Raw genomic sequence first — 24,805 nt, forward strand, 5'->3', positions numbered from 1 at the left:
AGCGATAATCACGGAGAAAGTGATGTATGTTCAAAACCTGAGCAATAATTTTTTTTTTTTTATTCATTATCATACATACATTGTAAACATGTATATGATCATACCATATAGTGAATGTACAAAGCAATAAAGTTCAGACATGTTTTACAAGATATGCTTATATATTTTTTTTGGAGAGAAAAGAAAAGAAGAACAGAGGAATAGTTATGAAAAAATGATGAGTTGTATAAAGTCGGAAGAAAGCATACTGGACTTGTGTGTTTTGTTGTATATTCACAATGATCTTGTCAGATTGAAAATTTAAAATTAAAAAAATAAACAAAACTATTTTAGAGAGATAAACTAACATTAGAGTGAAAATGTGTATAAGTGGACAAAACATTATGAGAATTTAATCCGATTCCATTTTTGTTCAAAGATTTGTAATGTGTCATTACTGAGGGCTATTTCTTTCTCAATCTGGATTTTTAGTTTAAGACTATGGACAAAGCAATTAAAATTTGGTACTTGTTTTTTTAGCAATAATAATAGAGAAAGAAAGGGGTGTATGTTAAAAACTAATTTGCCTTGTCAGTTGATTGCCGTAACCTGTCAACCAGAAAATTGATAGTGCCTGTGGCCTTTACCTTTTGACCTTAAAGTCAATAAGCTGTTGACCTCTGAATCTATATTGTTACCCTAACCTACATGAAACCAGCCTTCTTATGATGATAACGTCAAAGCATTTTCAAGATATTGAGTGAAAAGGCACACCCAATCAAAAGAACAAAGCAAAATTCTGTTATTGAAAAAACTAATAATGGTAATTAAAACAACAAAAGTATAAAGATAGGTGTAGATATACAGATCTTAACGCTGTTTTGAACTCCTATTTCTGGATCAAATGACAACCTTTACAAGTATCAAATTAACTGTATTAAATCATCATTAATGCAAGCACTTAAACAAGAGATGTTTGTAAAACATCAATACCCCCAAACATACATGATGCACTTCACCTACAGTTGTAACTAAGCCAGCTATCAAAATCAAAAGATTGTAAATAAACTGAAGGGAGCAGTTTTTTGCAAACACCCTGAATTAGAAGTTTAATTTTAATGGTCAAACGCATTTCATGCTGGTATAACTGTAAAACTATTTCCAATGCTCATATAGTACTAGTATTTAAACATAATTTATAAAGTCTGCTTACAAGATTGTTGTGGGTAAAAACAGTTCTCAAACACACTACCATACTCATATAATCCCATGATACAAGCCTCTGTGCCCTTTGACCTCAAAACAAATTAGTCTCCTCCCAAGTAGCCACCATTACAAATTACATACGCATACATTAAAGTGTTGCCTAGATATTGTGTGGAAAGGAATAGTCTACAGACTGCAAAGACTGTTGAAAGCAATATATCCCCACTTATTTGAAGGCAAGGGGGTTAATACAATGTGAACACAAAGTGTTACCATTTGGCCGAAAGAACAAGTAGATTGTCACCAGTGTGATACAGCTCTTGCTGTTCTTGCCTTTGCTATCTATTTGTTAAAATGCACTTCTAATTCTTATAAAGCCAAACATGAATAAGCATGTGCTTGAATGCATAGCTTAACAACTGGTAGCTCTAGAACTGGTAGCTCTAGTAAATACAAGTACAAACTAATAATAACATGGCACATGTAACATTAGAAACAAATGAACTTCTTCTACATTTAATAGAATATTGAACGATTATGTAACGACTTAAAAACATGTACTATATAGTGTTGTACTGATTATAATCAGGAAATATTCATTGGAACATGTCCCACATTATCCTGGGACAAGAATGTTGACAAAGACATTTGGTATGTCAAACAAAAAAAAGCTTGCCACTTGTTAAATTTTCGAATTTCATGTTAGCTTTCTATTTCGTGAACTGGATATCTAATCCAGTGTAATATGCACATAGGCATATCAGACTAAAACATTTCTACAACATACGTGTAAAACTAAAAAAAAAATAGCATAAGATCTGATCTGAAAAAAAAAACTAAACAGAGGTTCCACAATGAACTGACACAGCAAAGCTTTAACGAAAAACTTTGACTTTGCAAAGTGAGTTCAAACAGTACTTGGAAAACATAAAATGATCACATTTATTTTGCTAGGAACTGACTCAAAACAAAATAAGTTTTTTTTTCAAAAATAAAATCAAAAGCACCGTTATGTAGTGCTTTATACATTAACAATACTTGGGATGTCACATTTAATGTACAATATTCATAAAGCTTGCTTAATGGATGAATAAAAATTTATCCTTGCCAAAATTTAAAAAATGTTAAAAACAAAAACTGGACACACCTATTAATAGGTTCCAACATTTGTTACATACTTTAAACTTCAATCACAGGTATACGCATATGTGGGCACAATACAATTATCTATTGTGCCATATAAAGTTCTTCAAGTTTGTCCAGACGTTGCTGTCATGGTATAGGTAGGTCATGGAGGACTGCAGGGAAGGCTGCAAGGTGTCCTTCTCATATTCAAACTGCCACAACACGATGCCCCAGACGAAGGCTGCAAACCATGGAAACGGGTCTCCAGCTGGCTTTGGGATGTAGCCTCTTTTCACAGCTAGCTTGGCAAGCCCGTAAATAATACGAGACAGAAGGTACAGGTTTATCTGTGAGAAGACAAAGCTCCATTTGTGAACTGTCAGTAAAATACATATTCCAGAATGAAATCGCATTTGATACCACCCACTCATCTCCCTGTACAAACAAAGCTGACCAATTTAACTTTTCAAAATCACTTACTGTCTCAACTTTAAAAACCAGTCTTGCATGAAACTACCGTTGACAACATAAGCTAGCCTAGTTTGTACCCAGGGATAAGCGTTTTCTCCCAGAGCCCACAGCAATCTGTGATTAGTCTATAGATGAAAATATTACATTTGAGTTGTTAAATACCAGTAATTGTTATGATGAAAGAGTCAGTGTAAAAAAATACTGACCTTTAGACAAATAAAAGTTCTGTAATACCGGCCATAATGTTTTCCATGTTCCCAATACTAATACTAGTATGTGCCAATGTGCATGAGTACCTGTTCATTGACTTTGTTGTATTTGCCAAACACAATGTAGCCCCCTATGAAGGCCGCCACGAAGCTGTGAAGCTGTGATTTTTCGGACTGCACATGCTCCATCAGGGAGGTCAGACTCTTGTAGAGAAGTACAAACAAAGCAAGGTTTTTGGAATGAGTAAATGTTGCCTCCAGTATAGACCAAACTTTGTCTTGTGTGCTGAAAAATATAATACAGAAAAAATATCTGGAATAGATTTTTTCAAAACATTCTTTTCATAATTGTTTTACATCTTCAAGCATTAACAATAATACATGAATATATTTCTTACCATATCTTATGTACTCTTCTGAAATGCAGAGGTTAAGTATTCAGTGATGAAAATAATTTAATAATGCTGAAATCTGGCCATTTCATTTACACACCCTTTGAGCTCACGTCATTTTCCTCTTTAATGAACTAATGGTCTGTAGCAGCATTGACACCAGTAAATAAGACTACATGGAAGGTACAGAGTACATCCACAGAGAGATCACAACCAAGGACATCACACTAGAGCTGGTCAACTACAATGCGCTCCTAGGACAGATGCTATCATTAGACTACTGGAAACATCAACAGCCAGTCTAAAAGCTGGTGATATGACACATGTGCAAGCTGGAGGTGGTGGCTCTACAGAAGACCATCAGTTGCATCCTTGCCTCTAGACTCCAAATTATGCAGGGATCACAAAGATTAGTAAAAAATTTTGACATGTAAATGATGAGTTTGTACTTATCATGATCTGTCAATTATTGGATACCAGAACATGGTTCCTGAACGTGGAATTGTTCAATATTTGTTTCAATAATAAATTACCTTCCATCTTTAAACAGCAACGTCATAACCAGAGCATGTGGAAACCTGACCTTCGTCCCATACCTGAATGAAGAAAATAAATATTTTTCTAGAATACATTTTCAGGTGGGAAAATAGTTTTGGACAAAATCATCAATATATCATATTGTTGATTTTATCATTAAATGCGCAAGTAAAAATAACTAGGGATTTATATACAGTGGAATAGAAGGAAGTGGGAGGGTGGACACCTTCAATGTTAGAACAAATACAGATTTTGGCTTAAATTGGTTGTAAATGAGTGTACCAAAAATAAAAAATAAACTATTTCATTATCAATACTATCAAAAGAGAGCACAAAGGGCAGAATAAAATTACAGCCATGTTAAGGGAGAATTTTTAAAGCATTTAAATCTTCTAAATATTGAACTCCTTATACAATTGCTTGACACAGTGTTCATCCTTAAATTGTGTGATTGGTAAAAAAATAACAATTACTTGTACACATGTGTAGTTTTTACTTTAACTAATTAATATCAAACAAGTGTTTTTTTCAACATTTTGGAAATTGGGCCGGGTCCCTTTGGATTAGGAAAATTCGCGTTGCAGGCCTTTTCCGCCCTATGCCACGGGTCCGAATATGGGCCCATTCCCAATGCAAATCTGGTTGTGTTTTTTTTTCCAATTGAAAAAAAAAATCCCAATTCCCCCCCAAACAAAATTGTTTTGTTTTTTAAACCTTTGAATATATAAGTTAACCTGATCGAGTGTACAAAATAGAAAAATATTACATAATTAAATTATCTGTTGCCTTGAATTTGTTTTAAAAACAGTAAAATATGTTAAATTGATTATTTAAGACTTTCCTTATTTTCCCCAAAATCTGGCCTTTTGCGCCATTTTTTTCCCCTCAAAAAAGGCCAGGCCCTTTCCCCAAAATCAGATTTAAAAAAACTGCACTTATCACACATGTTCATCAGGGGCGTCCGAAGCAAATTGACATTGGGGCGGCGGAGGGGTTGGGTATGGGTATCCCCCTCCTATTGGTGGGGTTCCGGAGCCTCCCCCGGATTTTTTTTTCAAATTTTAGCATCAAATGGCGCATTCTGGTGCGTTTTTATGCCTGATACCTGACCTTATACACGTCTATTGCAGGTATATTCTGAATGACAAAAGTTGTGACAGACAGAAAATCGATGGAGAAGTGATCTCTATATGTCGCAGTTTGTACTTTGTAGCAGGCGACACAACGATAGGGATCATGTGGGTAAAAATAATGTTCTTCGAAAAAAAAATTCCGCAATTCCGTTTTGGAAATTTGAAATTCGTTTGTTTGGAGTAGACATATTGAAATTACACAAAAAAGTGGTAAAAACATTAAATAAGTTTTTTAGAATTATCGATTTATTTTGAGTTATTTTAATTAATTCAGGTATCTTGAGGTATCTTTAATTTTGTGATCATTAAGGACTATTGAATATCGGCACATTTGTTTCATGTCATACTTTCCTTTATATTAATAAAAAGAAGCAAAGGCTTAGATCATACCAACAATTAAAGATTCCCAGGTTTAATTACCCAAGACTAAAGGGATTATCGTTATAAAAGAGACCGATTAATTAACAACATAATTGACACGTACACTACCGCGGGTGGGTAATGGCAAACAACAATACACTTGTCATAACCGCAAAAGCGTGATCACCTTGCTTCGTGGTAAAGATATTTTCAAATATACAGGTATTGAAATGGAAAAAAAAAATTAAAAAAGGTCTTTGCAGAAATTTCCTTTTTGCAGAAAATATTGGGGCGGCGGCCGCCACCCCTGCCGCCCCAGCTCCAACGCCTCTGTTCATAATATTTTGTAAAATTGTAATATTATGTTATCAAAATAGTCGTTATTTAACAGTTAACGGCTACTTTGAAACATAAGAAACACTATAAACATGCGATTATTTTTCCCAATTGAGCCAGTTTTGCGATTTTTTTTTTCCCCAAAATGGGGTTTTTCACGACGCAAAATTCCCAAAATTCCAGTGTGGCATTTTCCCAAAATGGAGCAGAAAAGGCCTGCGTTGTTTTGACTAAAATTGGGAAATTAGTGTTGTTGTTGTTTTGCTAAAAAATGCTTCAAAATTGAGAATACAAGTGTTTGCAGTATTATATTTATTGAGGTTGAACTTATATGGATGGGAGATAAACAAAATATTGAGATCTAAAAAAATAATAATCTCCATTGGGAATTTGTAGCTCCCATTTCGGAAAACTATACTTTTTTCAATTGGAAATCATCCCAATTACCGGACCCAATTTTGAATGAAAAAAAAACACTGCAAACTATGACTCAATTGGACATTGTCAGCTTGGGTACTACTTATATGTACCTCGGGTACTCTTAAATTTACTTAAATGTATTTTCGGTAGGAAAAATATACTGAAATCGAGTCAAAATAAGAGCAGAGTATGTACATGTATACTACTTCTACCATCTATAAACTCTCATACCTGAAGCCAATCATCAAAAAATCTATGCAAACTAACCACAACCAGCATCTCCACCCCATTCAATAAAATAATAGTGATTTTTAATGACAGGTTATATATTTTTTACACAATGTCATTAGTGTGCACTGTATGAGGTTAACCTGCTCCATATAAACATGTAATCAATCCTTTGGCATATTTTATGGATTTGAAACTTTAGGCAAAATGTGTTTACTACTTAATCACTGAAAATGATAAAGTTAGAGACCATATAAGTAATAAATCGCATTGCAATTCAAACATTTGGTAAGAAACCGGGGGAAAAAAATAAGTTGGAAAAACAGTTGATTAATTATGTGTATTTGCTGTAAACAATGTTATAAATATGAACTTTAAATGTTTGTTTTTCCCATATTGGTCGTTTGGGTCAATTTTTAAGAATTAGCTTAAAGATGTAAAATTACTGGGAACACTGTAAAACCGACCTTCGTTTTATTCTAAATATTGTTATATAATACATATCTTCAATCAAATGTGTTCTTTGCCTCACAAGATAATTCATGGCGAGTTGTTAATGCATTCGGGGCAAGTTATCTTTCGGTTGGGGCGAGTTGTCCAATAAATTATGGGCGACTTGTCCTATTTTTTGGGGCGAGTTGGCAATGGGGCGAGTTGTCTGGAGATCCATGGCTTAAATAAATCACTTCAGCCTTAAATAAGGTCCTCATATAGCTTTTTAAAGATTGTGAAACATAATGATATCGTTCTTACACAGCTCCATTTCGTAAGCCTTTAATTATTGCTAAAAGTGGTCTGTATTGCTCCGAACCAAGAATTCGTTCTATGGAAGTCGCCATGTTTTGATCATGTGACCAATGACAGTAGTTCGTACATAATTGAGGAATTATACATAAAACATTTTTTTCCAACGATGGCCAAGATGGCGAAGTTCTACGAAGACTTAATCACATTATCAAATTCGATTTCACCAGGTCTCGCAAGATACTTTCAGTAGGTTATTTGCTTTTTTCTCGTAGTTACTAGTTGTCACATATTTTCGTGGTTGCAGGCTTTTTCGGCACCAAGCTTTTTCGTCCCATTTCGAAAATTCAGGTCGAATTTCAGCACCAAGCTTATTCGGCCCTAAATTGACCAGGCTTATTTGGCCCTATATTTTATTACAGATTTTCTTCTAAACTTTAAAATTGATTACTGCGGGTTTGATGTCTTTCGATTATAATTGATCTCTTCCTCATCGCCATTATTGTGAAAATACTGAGCTCAGGCCGGGATTGAACCCACGACCTCCAGATGGTAGTCAAACACTTTAACCACGTCGCTAAAGAGCTAGCCCAACAGCAAGGCTGTTGGAAGTGACCTTACTTTTTACTACACTAACAGATTAAATCATTACAGGACTGGTGTTAGTTAGTTGATATGTTTATTTTTTTGGTCGATTTGTTTCTAAAATATTGCTTTTGATTATGATTTTGATTAAACAGCATTATCGTTTCTAAACTTAGTGCTTTCCACAGTTTTTGTTTCAGACGTCCCTGGCCATTAGAGGTGGGTTAGAGAGGGGTGCGCCTTCTGTTTTTTTTACATCTATCATGTCAAATAACGTTACCTGATGCGTTATGATTTTTAAATAAAAACATGGAACAAAGTAACTGCTAAGGTTATTTTTTTTACTTTGTTTTAACCCTTTCACGCATAAATACCTACTCGACTCAATCAATCCCAAACAGACGTTGCAAACTTTGCATAACAGCTAGTAGCAGTTTCTGAGAAAAGAAACTGGCCGGAAAATTTCAAGCGCCCTGGGGACTCTGATTTTGAAATTCAAGCACCCCGTGAGGTATTGTTAAATGACCTGTGGAAAGCACTGAAACTGTTACCAATTTATATACTTGAAAGCACTGAAACTGTTACCAATTTATATACTTGTGTAATTGTGTTGGTTTTTAAAGGAATCGATTGTCTGTTCGTTTATTAAATATTTCTTTTGATTAAAGGTGTAAATGATGAGTATTTGTTTGATATGTGTTATGCAAACTATGCTGAATATAATGACTGGCTAAGATAAGTCAATTTATTTTTCTATATAAGCTTGAACATATAAAATCAGTAAAATCGTTTATATGGTTACAATTTGCATATTTTGTAAATGTATTTTTTTGTCAGCGGACACCCAGATTTTCCCCTAAAATTTCTATTTAAGATTATATTTTATTTCTAATCATGAATCTACATATTTTCGTTAATTCGGTGACTCATCACACATGTATCTTTTTTTTTTAAACGACCTGATAATTCATAAAACCTGGCATAGGTGCGGGTGATAGACAATGGCTTCACTGGCGTAGGTGCGGATGATAGACAAAGGCTACACTCGATAATAAATGATGGGGTGGGAGTAAAACACCTGCTTAACGCATTAACAATGTGTATCACATCAGGAACAAGAGAATGCTGTCAATTAGAACCATATGTGTTTCATTGTACTTTGATTGCTTTATAAGGAAATTATATAATTGAAAAAATGACAGTTTTCTTCATTAGTGTCAATTCTTAAATTAAATTATATACGGGTAAGATTTCCATTATTTTTATGTTATTTTATGACGAAAGTTGCAAACACGTAGCAGGCTTTCTGATTGCTTATCTATTTATATTTGTGTGATGTGCTCAGTTGCTGTCTCTTGTTTAAATTCCTTTTATATAAAAAAACTATAGTGAAAATGTAAGTGAAATTTAAAGAAGAAAAATTTAAAATAAAAATAAAATAAAATCTTAATGTATGCCATTTAGTACAATGTTTGTGTGAGAGATATGTAAGCCCATAACACATAAATGTGTGTGTGCGTGTGCACGTGTGTGTGTTTCGATATTGTATTGAATGTATTGAAAAGGCATGTGTATTCCTTATTGTTATCACCTTAAGTTTAAAGTTATCCAAAATATATGTAAGAGTAAATTAATAACTTTGAAGTTTGTTTTATTTCATGTTAGAGCATTGTTACGCCTCATTTTGACGACAACATACCTGAAGAATAAGAAACATTTTTTAAATGGAATTACTGGTAACTTTAATAAAGATTATTATACTAGAATAATGCATTAAACAATACCCCATAAAACACAATAAAGAGTATCGACCAAAATATGTAAAACTATTTAAATTATAAATGGGGCCGAAAAAGTCTGGCACCTGGGTCGAATTAGCCTTAAGTTGGGGCCTAATAAGCCTGAAAAAACCTGTTCCGAAAAAGCTTGGTGCCGAAAGAGCCTACACCCATTTTTGTGATACTGAAAAATGCATCTTTAAGATACACATATAATATACATTTCTGCATGCAATACTCTTGAAATAGTCCACTCAGATTTTCCCTGGGCTTTCTTTAAAATATTTACTTGTTTTGAATAGCGATTTCATTTCTTTCAAACTTCTGCAGATACATGTACATCATTCCTTCTTTCTGGAACTAGCTTGCATTTACATGTAGACTTGGATTCAGGTTGGAATCACATACATTGAAACAATTGCTTTATATTAAAATAAAGATCTGGACCTTACCTGCATAATTTATTTCTTAATTTCAGATATGAAGCAGCATCAAAACAAGAAGGAAAAGGTGAATTATTACATTTTACAATCTATTTCTAATTTTTCTTCTGTCATCATAATGCACTACTTCTAAATAGAAGGTTTTGCGATGGCACCTATTGGTGGTTAAGGGTCGAAAACTGTACACAGGTGCTCAGTTGGTTGTTAATTTCAAATTATTTAAATTGTTAGTGTCCACATGTGGATAAGGGAAAAACTGACGTCCTCAGGAGTAAGGGTTTTGACAAAATACTAGCTTGGTGACATAGCACATCAGTGTATCAAGCCTTTCTCTTCTAATAAAAATTTGTTAATTGTAATAAATAAATACATTGGTTCGTTGTTATTTGTCCTTTTTGTGAAAAAATGTAGTTCTGCTGTGATATGATGGGAAATTTTATATCCGTTATTCTGCTTCATACTACTTATGACGCTATTCTATTATTATGAAGAGTACTACAAATGTATGTCTTCATATATTTGCGATTGCCCCTCTTTATAGAAAACAAGCATAAATTTCAAGATTGTCATACATGTAGGTGCACTAGATTAGAGTAATAATGTGGGTTAAACAAAACAGTGTCACAAACCTTTACTTTTTATTTCAAGAATTTGTGTATTTGTATGCATATTGATTAAAAAATATATGTGCGTTAAAGCCATTATAAAAAATAACAATAATATTAGCAATAATATAGTTTTCAAAAACAACTTGAGAATAACCTTTGAACTTTCCTATCCTCTCATGTCATAAAGTATTAACAAGTCAAACTGTCTCCTCTTAAGCTTAAATTTGTTGATGGTGGACAACCCCAAAAAAATATATCAATGGGAAACACCCAAGTTAAATATAAGAGAAAAAAGAAAAATTATACTTGAATTGACTGGTATAAAGTTTAAAAGAGTAATCGCCATCATATTGTCACACCCATATATGTAAAAAATACTAAAAATATGAATAAATAAATAAAATATAATGCCTGCACTGCAATGTGACATCATTTACTATGGCATGTTTCTATTTGGTAAAATAGCTATAGAAAATTGTGAAATTCTCTGTAAATCCTTACAAAACTCATGCAACTGTGCAAGATTGTGTATAAAATGATACCACATTTTGTTATAACAGAGAACTAACTTACATGTAGATATGCCATTTCTCTTATGTTTTTATGTTTGATACCGTGGGAAATGAAAAAAAAATCAGCAACAGACTAAAGAAGTCATGTGGTAGATGCTTGGCATGTTTCGGATTACATCAATAAAGTAACCTTGTTCCTACTGATAGGCTGTACTTGAAGGATACTGTGGCTACATCAAGTATATTTGGAGTTAGTGAATTCCATTTGATAACTGTTCTTGGGTAGAATGAAAATTTATTAGAGTCTTTTGAGATTTGTTTGTATCTAATTTTACAGCGTTGTACAGTTTTTTAAAAAACATTTTGGAATGGGACTGTTCCCTTTGAATTGGGAATTAAAAAATCGCGGCGTTTTTACCAAAATTGTGAAATTAGTGTTGTTGTTTTTTTGTGCAAACAAATGCTTCAAAATGAGATTAACTATATTTTGGTCGAAAAAAAATCTTATGGAAGTTGTGGTTTTTTTTTTCAAAACACGCAAGTTTTAGATTTTGTTAAGTATAATTTAGCTATAAATGTATCAAAGTTTGCTTCCTCTATTCTGTAAATGCAAATATTTAAATAATATTCTAGTTTTAAAAGTATGCTTGTGTTTATTTGTCTATAGAATTCTTAGAATGTTTATATAAAAAACAAGTGTTTTCCTATAAAAATGATGGCTCTACTGGGGTTCCTTTCTAGAATTGGCCTGTACATTAGAAACAACTGATATGAAAATAATTTAATATGAATTTGGTTGTTATTGAAGATGCAAACAATTTTATAAAATGTCTAACTGGTTGTTTGAAATTTTTTCATTCAGTATAAAGTCAGTATATATATATATATAAAGTATAAAGTAGCGGAATATACAAGAAAATAATTATGCTATAACGATAGTATTGTTTTTTTTTCAAATACTGTTTTTATTTTATTTGGTCTATCTATAGATCAAATAGGATCCTGATGAAGCAATAGCCAATTTGCTTAGGCATATACAGGTATATTCCTGGCAATTTTGGGGTAAAAAATGCAATTATTGTACTGAGTTTTTTCGTTCGAATAGTTCACTGAATTGGGAAGAAAATATTTGATAAAACTCTGTATGATTATTAAAATAGAAGGAAAAAAAATCATACAAATTATAGTTATATACTTTGTTAGATCTTATTGAAATAAAAAAATATTTAACACAGTAAACACTCATTGAATACAAACTTCTTAAAAAAACATGTTAGAATAGGTGTTTTTTACCGTGGGTGGGGGGGGGGCTTAGGTAGAGGGCTTTTTTTGGACTACTATGATCAACACCGAATAATATTATTTTTTTATTCAAGTTTAGGAGTCTCATTTGGGTCTTGATTTTGATTCAGCCAATGGCACATAATCTTTTGTGCCATGCATGATTCAGGCCTCTTGTACATTTATCAAATCTTTTGTAAACCTGGCAGGATACTGTAAGAATATTCAAAATTATGTCTGGAAGGGTTATTTTATACTTTAAAAGTATGCACAAAAAGTTAAACAAATGTAATAAAAAAAATATTTAAGTAAAATTCGAGTTAAAAAATCGAGTTCAAATGGCTTGAAAAGTTGTTTGTAAATATTTTGTGTACTGAATTCTTCTGAAATAGAGATATGCAAGCTTTGCCGTAAACAAATCAATTTCTGAAGTATGAAATTTAAACAAAAACAAACAGTGTTGTGTCTTTATTTTATCAGGATTTAATAATTTGAACTTTTATTTGCCTACATCTTTATGGTCTTCATTATATTAAACTCTTTTTAAACTGCTTAGGACAAGCTTATACAGTGGTGAAACTTACTTTCGTTTTATGATGCAATTCTAAGAGCATAAGACTAGCGGTTTTGAGACTGGTGAAGAAGTTCCTTTTTTTTTTTCAAAATTTAAATTCTTATAAAAGGGACCTTTTCACAGATTTTGGCATTTATTGAAGTTTGTCATTATATGCTTTATAATGATAAATTAAACATCAGATCTAAAAAGTTCCAGTAAAAAAACAATAATAAAATAAATAATAAAAGAGTAACCCTCAACTGGGCTCGAACCACTAAACCCTGGAGCCCTGGAGTAAAAGTCTATCGCTTAAACCACCCGGCCATCCATCCTCATGTAATGAAAAACGTATTTTATACCTTATATAAGCAATCCTCATAGTATCACAAAATATAACCCCAACAACAGAACTCTCTAATTTATTTAATTGTTCCCGTTGCAACGCTTATAATTTTCAGGATTTTCAATCGTCAAAAGATGCATATAATAAATAAAACATTGCAAAATGGTTGAATTCTGAATCTGTTCATTTGCAGGTGTAACAGAAATGTTCCGGCAACAGATTTGTTTCTTCTGTGGAAATCGTCTGATGCCTGGCAACTATCAAATACGGATGTCACCACGCTGCCAGCTGACTACCAAAGTCAAACGACTTATTGCTCGAAGTGAAAGTAAAACTCCTTTCATGGGACGCTTTCAGAAGAAACTTTTGAAAGATTATATGGAAAGCTGTAACATGCTGGTGAGTGTCTTAAGAATTGATTGTGAATTTACATCGTTTGTTGCCCTATAGCTGAGCTATATCTTTTAAGCAGACGGTGTTATTATGAGCTTGTATGTTTGATTGTATAAACATGTGTAATTGATTAGCTTTCCCTCTATGTATAACCTCACAGACTTTGTCTTTAACTCTTTGAAAGTGCTGACCATAATGTAAATAAGTAAGTCGTTTGCCAGCATTATTCATAGAGATCAAGAAATAAAATATAAAGGAATTCACCCCAAAGAATACTGTCAAATTTGCATCCAAAGTTTGTGCTGCAAAACACTGGGTGTTGTCAGAAGGTGATAAACAGTTAAAGTGGTATAAAATGATCCTGGCAGTTTAATCATTAAATTTTTATGCCCCCCGATTGAAAGATCGGGGGAATATTGTTTTTGGCCTGTCTGTGATTGTTTGTGTTTGTCTGTGTGTGTGTGTGTGTGTCCCAAAACTTTAACCAAAACTTTAACCTTCTTCATAACTTTTGCAATATTGAACTTAGCAACTTGATATTTGGCATGCATGTGTATCTCATGGAGCTGCACATTTTGAGTGGTGAAAGGTCAAGGTCATCCTTCAAGGTCAAAGGTCAAACAAAAAATAAAAAAACTGTAACCAAAACTTTAACCTTCTTCATAACTTTTGCAATATTGAACGTAGCAACTTGATATTTGGCATGCATGTGTATCTCATGGAGCTGCACATTTTGAGTGGTGAAAGGTCAAGGTCATCCTTCAAGGTCAAAGGTCAAACAAAAAATAAAAAAACTGTAACCAAAACTTTAACCTTCTTCATAACTTTTGCAATATTGAACGTAGCAACTTGATATTTGGCATGCATGTGTACACAATGTATCTCATGGAGCTGCACATTTTGAGTGGTGAAAGGTCAAGGTCATCCTTCAAGGTCAAAGGTCAAATTTTTTAATTCAAAGCGGCGCAATAGGGGGCATTGTGTTTCTGACAAACACATCTCTTGTTGTTTGTTTTTGCATCAAAAATAGTTTCCTGTACAGGGAATAATCTAGAATTTACTATCTATGGGTCCCTGAACTCGCAGATTTGAGACCAGTAAGTTCCAGGCCAAAATTAATGAGTCCACCTTGAAAAAGAATGGCTCCCAAATTTTAAAAGATACCAAGTAGTGAAGAAAATAATTCTAAATCACACTTGCTCAAATACTATATTTTGCAATAAACTTTTAATAATCTCAAAAACATGTTGAAACCAAAAAAGCAAATTCAGGGTCATCACTATCTTGTTTGCCTTCACATAGGCTTTAAAATTATCTGTTACATAAATGTAACCTGTTACAACATTTCAACTTGATTTAAATCGATGATAATATTATTGTTAACATCCGAATTGCGAGCTTGATAATATTATTGTTAACGTCCGAATTGCGAGCCGTTGGCCTACCATTATTAAAGTTTAGAGTTGTTTGTTTTGGATTTAGCTTAAACACCTTATTTCGGAGGCATTTTTTCTGTATTATTTATGACTAAGTTACAAAAAGTTAAAGCAGGTTTTCATCCAGGGACTCTAGAAAATATCATAACACACTCTATTTAAATAGTCGATTCTAATTGGTTTGTATTATACAGCAGCGGCTCGACAAGAGCCAATCAAAAGACTTGTTGCAGTCTTCAAGCCTCATTTGGTTAAACTCAGCGTTCTTGCTACACTTTAGACTCATACCCAAGATGGTTCCTATACTTAACGTGATTCGCGTATGTGTTAACGGATTCGTTTCAGCAATGCGTCTGAGTGGACGCACATATTTCAAAACTTTGCGTCTTTTTCGATATTTGTGCGTCATATGTACGCGGGACGCACATGTAGATTATTCCCTGCCTGTGTTCACTGCTTTAATGATGGTTTCCTGATAAATCATGATTAAACACTTACAAGACATTATTTTGGTTAGATGCTGGTCAATTTTATTCATTTTTTTATTTTTATATTGTCCATTTAGACATCAGTTTCCTGCCAAAAGGTTTCAAGAGTGTCATCAACTCTTTCTATAAGAAAAGTTAAAGTCGAACCCTGATTTATGTATGACATTGAAATGCATAAGAAGTGATTATCTTTTTTAGCTCACCTGATTGCTCAGGTGAGCTTTTGTGACTGGTCTTTGTCTGTCGTCTGTCCGTCCGTCCACATTTGTTCGTAAACACTCTAGGAGCCACATTTATTGTCCGTTCTTCATGTAACTTGGTCAGAAGCTTCGTCCCAATTAAAATTTCAGTCGAGTTTGAAACTGGGTTGTGCCGGGTCAAAAACTAGGTCATTAGGTAAAAAAAAAACAAAAAAACTTGTAAACACTATAGAAGTCACATTTCATGCCCAATCTTCATGTAATTTTGTCAAAATGTTTGTCTTAATGATATGTTGGTTGAGTTCAAAAGTGGTTCCGGTCCGTTGAAAAACATGGACGCCTGTGAGCGGGGCAGTTTTCCTTATTTGGCTATAGAGAAACCTTGTAAACACTCAAGAAGTCACAATTTTTGCCCAGTCATCATGAAAGTTGGTCGAAACATTGGTTTTATTGATTTCTCGGACGATTTCGAAAATGGTCCAGATCGGTGAAAAAACATGGCCCCCAGTGGGCGGGGCATTTTTCTCTATATGTATATAGTGAAAACATGTGAACACTCTAGAAGTCACATTTTTTGCCCAATTTTCATGAAATGTTGTCAGAACTTTTGTTTCCTAGATACTTGAGTTAAGTTTTAAAATGGTTCCGGTCTGTTGAAAAACATGGTTGCCAGGGGGACGTGGCAGTTTTCCTTATATTTATTTAGTAAAAAGGCTTGCAAACAATCATGAACTAAGGTCATCTAACATGTGAGACAACTCTTCTAAATATTGCATTTAAGAATACAGTAGTTACTCCCCTTTGATTATTAATGTTTTCATAATACTACAGTGTAGTTGTGTTTCATTTATGTGTTAATTGTTATTCGAGGTTGGATGTTTTTATGGCCATTTCGAAGAAAAGGGGGCATATAGTGATCGGACTGTCCGTCCGTCCGTCTGTCTGTCTGTCTGTTCGTCTGTCCGTCTTTCCGTCACACTTTGCATTTAGGTTTCCAAAAATGCTCATAACTTCTATGTCCCATTGAGATATAACCTTCATATTTGGTATTCATGTGTATATGGACAAGGCCTTTCCTTACGCACACATTTTTTTAGCCCTTTGACCTTGACTTTGAACTTAGGGCCCGCGTTTAGGTTTCAAAATCTGCGTTTAGGTTTCAAAAAATGCTAATTTCTTCTATGTCCCTTGAGATATAACCTTCATATTTGGTATGCATGTGTATATGGACAAGGCCTTTCCATACGCACACATTTTTTTACCCCTGTGACCTTGACCTTGAACTAAGGGTTTGCATTTGGGTTTCGAAATCTGAGTTTAGGTTTCAAAAAATGCTCATAACTTCTATGTCCCTTGAGATATAACCTTCATATTTGGTATGCATGTGTATATGGACAAGACCTTTCCAAACCCACACAATTTTTTAATCTCTGTGACCTTGACCTTGAACTTAGGGTCCGCCTTTAGGTTTCGAAATCTGCGTTAAGGTTTTGAAAAATGCTCATTACTTCTATGTCCCTTGAGATATAACCTTCATATTTGGTATGCATGTTTATATGGACAAGGCCTTTCCATACGCACACAAATTTTGACCCCTGTGACCTTGACCTTGAACTTAGGGTCCGCATTTAGGTTTCGAAATCTGCGTTTAGGTTTCGAAAAATGCTATAACTTCTACCAAAGCGTTTATAGGGGGCATATGTCATCCTATGGTGACAGCTCTTGTTTTTAGCTCGTCTGATTGCTCAGGTGAGCTTTTGTGACTGGTCTTTGTCCGTCGTCTGTCCGTCCACATTTGTTTGTAAACACTCTAGAGGCCACATTTATTGTCCGATCTTCATGAAACTTGGTCAGAAGATTTGTCCCAATGAAATCTCGATCGTGCTTGAAACTGGGTCATGTTGGGTCAAAAACTAGGTCACTAGGTCAAATAAAAAGAAAAAGCTTGTAAACACTGAAGAAGTTACATTTAATGCCCAATCTTCATGTAACTTTGTCTATATGTCTGTGTTAATGATATGTTGGTCGAGTTCAATAGTGGTTCCAGTCCATTGAAAAACATGGCCGCCAGTGGGCGGGGCAGTTTTCCTTATATGGCTTTAGAGAAACCTTGTAAACACTCTAGAAGTCACAATTTTTGCCCAATCATCATGAAAGTTAATCAAAACATTGGTTTTATTGATATGTCGGATGAGTTCGAAAATGGTCCAGATCGTTGAAAAAACATGGCCCCCAGTGGGCGGGGCATTTTTCTCTATATGTATATAGTGAAAACATGTGAACACTCTAGAAGTCACATTTTTTGCCCAATTTTCATGAAATTTTGTCACAACATTTGTTTCCTTGATACCAGAGTTGAGTTGGAAAATGGTTCCGGTCAGTTGAATAACATGGCTGCCGGGGGGGGCAGTTTTCTTATATTTATATAGTAAAAAAAAGCTTGCAAACACTCTAGAAGTCACATTTTTTGCCCAATCATCATGAAACTTGGTGAATAGATTTGTTTTTATATATATCTCAGATAAGTTTGCAAATGGTCCCGATGGGTCAATAAACATGGCTGCCAGGGGGGTGGGGCAGTTTTCCTTATGTGACTATATAGAGTTAAACCTTGTGATCGAACACTATGGAAATCACATTTTTTGCCTAATCATCGTGAAACTTAGTCAATACATTGGTTTTATTGATTTCTTGGACATGTTGGAAAATGGCTCAGATCGGTGAAACACACTCTTTAGCTCACCTGATTGCTCAGGTGAGGTTTGAGGATTGGTCTTTGTCAGCTGTCCGTCCGTCCACATTTGGTTTGCAAACACTCTAGCATTCACATTTCTCAAGCATTCTTTGTCAAAGTTGCTGAAAGATCTCAGTCAAGTTTGATGATGAGCAAAATCACATAATTAATGCCATAATTATTGCCCTTAGATTGTCCAAATTTTCATTATATTATACAAAATCCTTGTAAGCAAAGTTTGATGTTTGGGGGGTCAACTCAAAATATAGGTCGCCATTTCAAATCTTACAAAAACAAAAACACTCCCTACGCCGGAGTTTTGGTTCCAGGATGTTTGTCTGGTCAATATCTAGGTCATGTTTGACATTAGGTAAAGATTGAATGAACCGACTCCTCTCAGGTGAGCGAACTAGGGCCATCTTGGCCCTCTTGTATGAATCAAACCTGAGTAAAATACACACTTTAAGTTGCTATAATTAGGAAGAGTAGTTTGTTACTGATGAGCAGCAAACAGCATAAAACCTTAACGGACTGCAAGTTACTCGCAGGCTGTTCTCGTTATGTGCTGTGTGCCCATAATCATTTTCATTTTGCCTCTAAGTGGGAAAGGTTTAAACACTAAATTCATTGTTAGGTTCTTAGATTTAAGATTTCAGACCTATATTTGTAGAGAGTTACATGCCAGGTGTGTAAGAAGACCATGTTGATCCCTGGTCAGTCTCGAGCCATTAGGCTTCAGGGGCGGCAGATTCAGAAACAGGTGGAAGTTGCTGCAACAGGTATGTGAGTACAGAATGATGCATTTGTTAGTGAGCTTTTTGGATCACTTTTTGTATGTCGTCTTTGTTCAACATTTTGCCTAGTTAACACTCTAGAGGTCACATTGTTTGTCTGATTGTCATGAAACTTGGTCTCAAAAATTGTCCCAATGATATCTTGGTTGAGTTTGAAACTGGGTCAAGTGAGGTAAAAAAACAGGCCACTAGGTCAAAATAAAGAAGAAGCTTGTTTACACTCTAGTTTTGAGTTTGCATTTTTTATCATCTATCAACATTCTTTTTTAGTTTTGTGCATATCAAGGACATTCATCCAAATGGTTAAAAAGCATTTCAAGAGAATGACAATAAATCAGTTGTTGACTGATTATCGAAAAATAAGAACTGTATCTTGATGTGCTATCTTGGGTTTAAGGCTGCTTTTTGTGCTGTTATTAAGCAAGCCAAATGGCAGCCCCTTTTGCCTGTGAAATGAATAATACTTCCTGACAAAAATACCTTAAAATTCCCCTGCCAGTGTAAGCTGTACGCTGCTGTGCGAAATAATGTCTAACTGAAACATAAAGAGGTTAACACTTGAGTACCTTCCAACAACATCAGTTGACTATTGGCACCTTTAACCTTCACATATTTTGCAAATTCTGGTAATACATGTATAATTTATGTGCTTGTTTCCATACCACTGAAAATGGGGCTATACTTGCTGCAGAACCAGACACCCCAAACATTGCAGACTGTCGAACTTATTTTACTAAAACTGAAAAAAGTCTGTTTCTTGCAGACCATACTTAATTCTTCTGTTTGAAAGCAAAATTTTTGTGAAAAGTAACAAATAGCAAACATTACAAAGACAATAGATTGAAAGTGTGTTGTAAAACAGCAAATGCATTTGATGGCTGATGCATAGCTCATCAAGCTCAGGAATGAATTGGTTTCCTGGGATGTTTATTTGTTACCTTTAAATACAGAAAGGGTAGTCATGTGATAGTCAAGATGGCGACGTTTATGGTTGGCTTCAGAAGTTATTGATGCCGCTGATAATTTTCAGTGAAATCCAAGCGACAGAAGAAGCGTGAGAAAGCAACCGCTAGAATGAAGCGCAAGTTGGATGATGACTCCAATGCTGGCCTTAGTTTGCCTGGCCATAGTACTGTGGAATGTGATGCTTCAAATAGGTAAAATTTGACACTTAAGTCTTTTTTTTCTACAAGAAATTTTGCATAAGTTGCAAACAGCCTTAATTCCAACTCGCAAAATTATGAACTTTCGTATTAATTTTTACCAAACATTCTTCAAAATACCAGTTTGTTAACAAAGACCTGTCATGCAATCGGAGGGAAATGAGGGAAGACAAAACAGAGATCCTGTTAGTTGTTGGGTATAGCTCATCAATGGGGAAGGACGTCCTCTCTTTCACATCCATCCAGCATTTCAATGGCACATCCCTCTACAGCTTGCCCTAGAGCACAGCCTTGCACACATTTCTGTGAGATATCTTAAAATTGCTTTGAAGGACATCCATGCAAATCTATAAGATGATTACTTGAAAGAAAGGAAAGATTATGGGGTAGCAGGTAAAAGGTCAAGGTCACAGGGGCTTGTCTCAGTAAATTGATTAAGGCAAGATATCTTGAGAATGCTTTGCCCCAAAGCCATTGAAATTGGTATAGTGGTTACCTCTGAGAAAGGAAACATGCCTTTATATTTTGAGGTCACCATTTCAAAGTCAAAATTCACAATGTTATATTACAGAAAATTCCTTTTGGCACTATTTTTTTTAATGTTCTGGCTGGAATTATGAAAACTGATTAACCCCACCCGGTAATGTTGAACTTGTAATACTTCAAGAAGTTTAAATCGCACAATACTTAAATACGATAGTGTTAAAAAACATATGTTAATCAAGCGAGTCTCACAACGTAAAATATATCTTTTTTTAATTTCAAGTTTTATCTATCTCAGTATCCAGCTCTATATAGTGAACCATAAAAATATAATATTGATAATATTGTATTCTCAATTGTTAACTATTTCTTTCATAGCAAAAACAAATATAATTATAACTCCAATTTCCCAAAACGATACAATTTTTCCAATTCAAGTGGCCCCGGCCCCATTCTTAAGATGAAAACAAAACTTTGTAAGGTCAAGGTCACAGAGACTTGTTAAATAAAGTTGGTTTGCACAATATCACTATGATTCTTAGGATCATATTAGTATGCTGGTACCTCTTAATGAAAGATAGCCCTTCATGATTTTGAAATCAAGAGATCTAAGGTCAATGAAGAGGGAACATATTTTCAAGTCAGGGGATGCGGGTGCATGCATTTTTGACAACCACCTTGTTGCGAAATGATTTTAGTCAGAAGATCGAGTCAGTTATTGTAAAGATATTATAGTCAATCTTTCCAACTTCATCTTCGTTTAATCTGCTTGCAGCAATGAGAGAAAACCAACAACTGAAGACATTTGCACCTTGGTGGGTCCTGACCAACACACATCAGCAGTTAGTAACACGATATTGCCTATCCACCAACCTCCAATAAAGAAGCCTGTGTTATTTTTCAATCAACCGAAGGTCAAACGCGCACAAGAGTGTGTGAGTTTACCATCTCAGAGTTCAACAAATTCATCCAAAAAGAAGAAAACTTTAAAGAGGTCCAAACAGCTCAGTCAGATGCTGAGGAAAGAGAAGTTGAAACAAGACGGTTCTGGGCCATCACTCACAGATTTTCTCTCCAGTTTGTAGTGGTTGTAGTCAATCAAAGTTTGGATTTGTCATTTGTTGATTTTGGTAGTGCCGACCTTTTATACAACAATATACTTCTCTTTTTCGATGTTTCAATTGTTGACTTCCAAAATGTGCTGTAACCCTGCTTTCCATAAGGTTTTGAATGAAACAAAAACGGTTTGTTGTTTCAGATTTAAATAGTTGCTTGATTTATAATTGAAGTCAATTATGGTATCTGTGAAAATCTGATATTCCTTAGTAATAGTTGCTAATAGTTGTTAAATATAAAACTAGTATTTTGAATTGGACTACATATTTATAGTCATATCATCATTTGTCCCAAGGCTTTAGATAACTTTTGGGTATATTGGGTAATTGCCCCCTGTTTTTGACATCAATAGGGTTTTTGTAAATATAATAAGAGTTTTAGCAAACCTTTCCACCCCCTACTTTTGAGCTTAATTGGGGTTTTCACCCCCGGTTTCTTAACTCAATTGGGTAATTTAGGGAATGACATACATAATGAATAAAAATCTACTTAGGTTACTATATTATTTATACAAATGGAATTCAAAAAGGTACTTGTACATAACAACAAACAATTACTGAATTTCTGATCAAAGTCTGTGGTTTAAATTGTACACTACAAGTTACTAACGACTCTCTTTTTACATCCACGAGTGGCCATTTTGATTTTTTCAGATAATGAAAATAGAAATCGGACAGGTCTTCAAATAATTACAATAATACCCGAAAGATTGATAACCGCTGGAAAGACTGCCTTCTTTTTTTTATAGGATGGCATATAAACTATCCTGTACATTTTTGTACCGAAAATAACCAGTCCAAAAAATACAGCCGGTGTTCGTAAGAATTGCGTTTCGTGACGCAAGGTTTTTTACATAAATTACGTTATTCAATTTGTATTTGCGTTTTTGTGCGCTTTATTTTGAAGTTAATTACGTTTTTGGTTATTTTAATTGCGTACATGTAATAACGCAAATACGGTTGTTATTTATAGCCCTGTTTGTCCTGACTTCTTTGGTCTTTGTAATTGGAGCAGTTGCATTGTTAGAACTAGCAATGTGTTTTTGTCAAAATGAGAAATTTATATCTCCAAAAATTGCTTAAACAGAAAATACTCTTTAAAATAACCAAAACGACTTGTGTGAGGTAAAATTGATTTAAATTATTAAATTATAGATAAATATGCAATATGTGACTCGTTGATTTGGTATAATTTCTTTCCAAGATATTCAGGATTTTTATCTCCAAATTGGGAAAATTAAAATTGGTGCTGATTGAGAGGGTACCCATAAGTAAAAGTTAGGGAGATTAAGTTTATAAAGGGGAAAACCCAATTTCATTGTAACCATAGTTAATATTACGTTACTTGCGAAAGTAATCAAATGTTTTATTTTTACTGTTTGGTACGGTAGCATCATATAAGCATTGTGGCTCTCCCTAGCTATGAGAGCTATTGATGGTGTAGGGATTTTCTTTTGTGTTGCTGGTCTCCAATAGAGTGTTGGTCTAATACAATGATATCCTTCAGGGGTTTCGTGAAGATCTGGGAGCTTGTGGTTTTTTGCTGACTATTTTGACTAGAGTACTTGCTATTTTTTTCAGAAAATATTGTATGTTAATGATACGTTATTTTACGAATTTGGAGAGGAACTGCGTAATAGATGGGAGTCATTAATTTGCAGGTCTCCAAAACAAATACTGATTATTCTAATGTATTCTACAATGACAGAGTGACATTGTACAAACACTTTAAATATTACGCATGTCTGTAGGTTGTTTTTAATCGAGAGTACCAGTATTAAGTCTTTGGACAAAACTTTCCTAGGCCATTGTAAAATAAAGTCAAAAAGGTGAACAATTGGAAACCCTCAGTACAAGTTAATAATAACTTTACATTATGTGGTGTATTGACAACAAGTTCTGGTTAGAGAAACAATAATTTGGATCTTACATTTATCACAGTGAACATGCATTCAAACAGTTTATGATGCATTCAATAAACTTTATTAAATAATTACACATGTTTATTGTGTTGATGATTGTTTAAGCAACAAAGGGCAGGATGTCTTTGATTTAAAGACCTTTATTGTGTTTTCTCAAGTTCATGAATTTGGTTTAGTCTCTAGTAGCTGAATTTAAAATCAGACACTTAAAAGCATATTGAGGCAATAATTTGACTCCCAAGTTTAGAAGAATCGAAGACAATTTGTTTTAAAAATGTGTCAATTTGAATGCAGTTTTTGATTAGTATGTTAAAGTATGTTAAACACTTGCATATTTTAAAATGTCTTAAGATAACCGATTTAAATAATATTTTGAATGTCTGGATTCATTTTTGTTCATTAAATAACAGCTTACATTCGAATCATTTTATCAAGGAAATTCTGACAGGTTTAGTCTATCTCAAAACATAAGAAAGTCAAACCTCTGTCCTTCTTTCTCATATGTAAAACATGAGAACATAATGTAGCAGTAAAAAGAGAATGACATTTTCTGTACTTCATGCAAGTTCCTCCTTTCATTCAGAAATTGACATAATTGTTATATTAGTTTAATGCTTTAATAAAAAAGTTAATAAGTTGTTATTTCTGAATTGAAGCGGAAAAGTGAAACCGAGAACTTAACCTACATCATAGGCTTATGTTTTTGGAATTTAATTTTGCTATTTTAATTAGGCGCGATTGGGGGACTTAATTGTCTAAAATATTGACAAAATTAAGAGTGTAATAAACCTGCATTGAATGTTTATAAAAACATTTGCATAAGCTTCTCTT

The 24,805-nt window shown here is 34.0% G+C and overlaps 2 protein-coding genes across 2 annotated transcripts; one reads left to right on the top strand and one right to left on the bottom strand.

The window, feature by feature from the left end:
* Positions 1 to 1,689: 1,689 nt before the first annotated feature.
* On the bottom strand, positions 1,690 to 7,287 carry LOC127846699 (peroxisomal membrane protein 4-like). Its single transcript, XM_052378190.1, has 4 exons — positions 7,150 to 7,287; positions 3,916 to 3,978; positions 3,078 to 3,276; positions 1,690 to 2,657 (listed from the first exon to the last, which is right to left on the bottom strand). The coding sequence occupies exons 1-4, from the start codon at positions 7,233 to 7,235 to the stop codon at positions 2,409 to 2,411; spliced, it is 597 nt and encodes a 198-aa protein (XP_052234150.1). The 5' UTR covers positions 7,236 to 7,287; the 3' UTR covers positions 1,690 to 2,408.
* Positions 7,218 to 24,056, top strand: LOC127846683 (UPF0711 protein C18orf21 homolog). Its single transcript, XM_052378168.1, has 6 exons — positions 7,218 to 7,389; positions 9,982 to 10,013; positions 13,440 to 13,645; positions 19,168 to 19,276; positions 20,322 to 20,448; positions 21,713 to 24,056. Exons 1-6 carry the CDS (start codon positions 7,310 to 7,312, stop codon positions 22,020 to 22,022), a joined length of 864 nt encoding a protein of 287 aa, XP_052234128.1. The 5' UTR covers positions 7,218 to 7,309; the 3' UTR covers positions 22,023 to 24,056.
* Positions 24,057 to 24,805: the final 749 nt, after the last annotated feature.

Source organism: Dreissena polymorpha, chromosome 1, assembly GCF_020536995.1.
Source record: "Dreissena polymorpha isolate Duluth1 chromosome 1, UMN_Dpol_1.0, whole genome shotgun sequence".
Lineage (NCBI taxonomy): Eukaryota > Metazoa > Mollusca > Bivalvia > Myida > Dreissenidae > Dreissena > Dreissena polymorpha.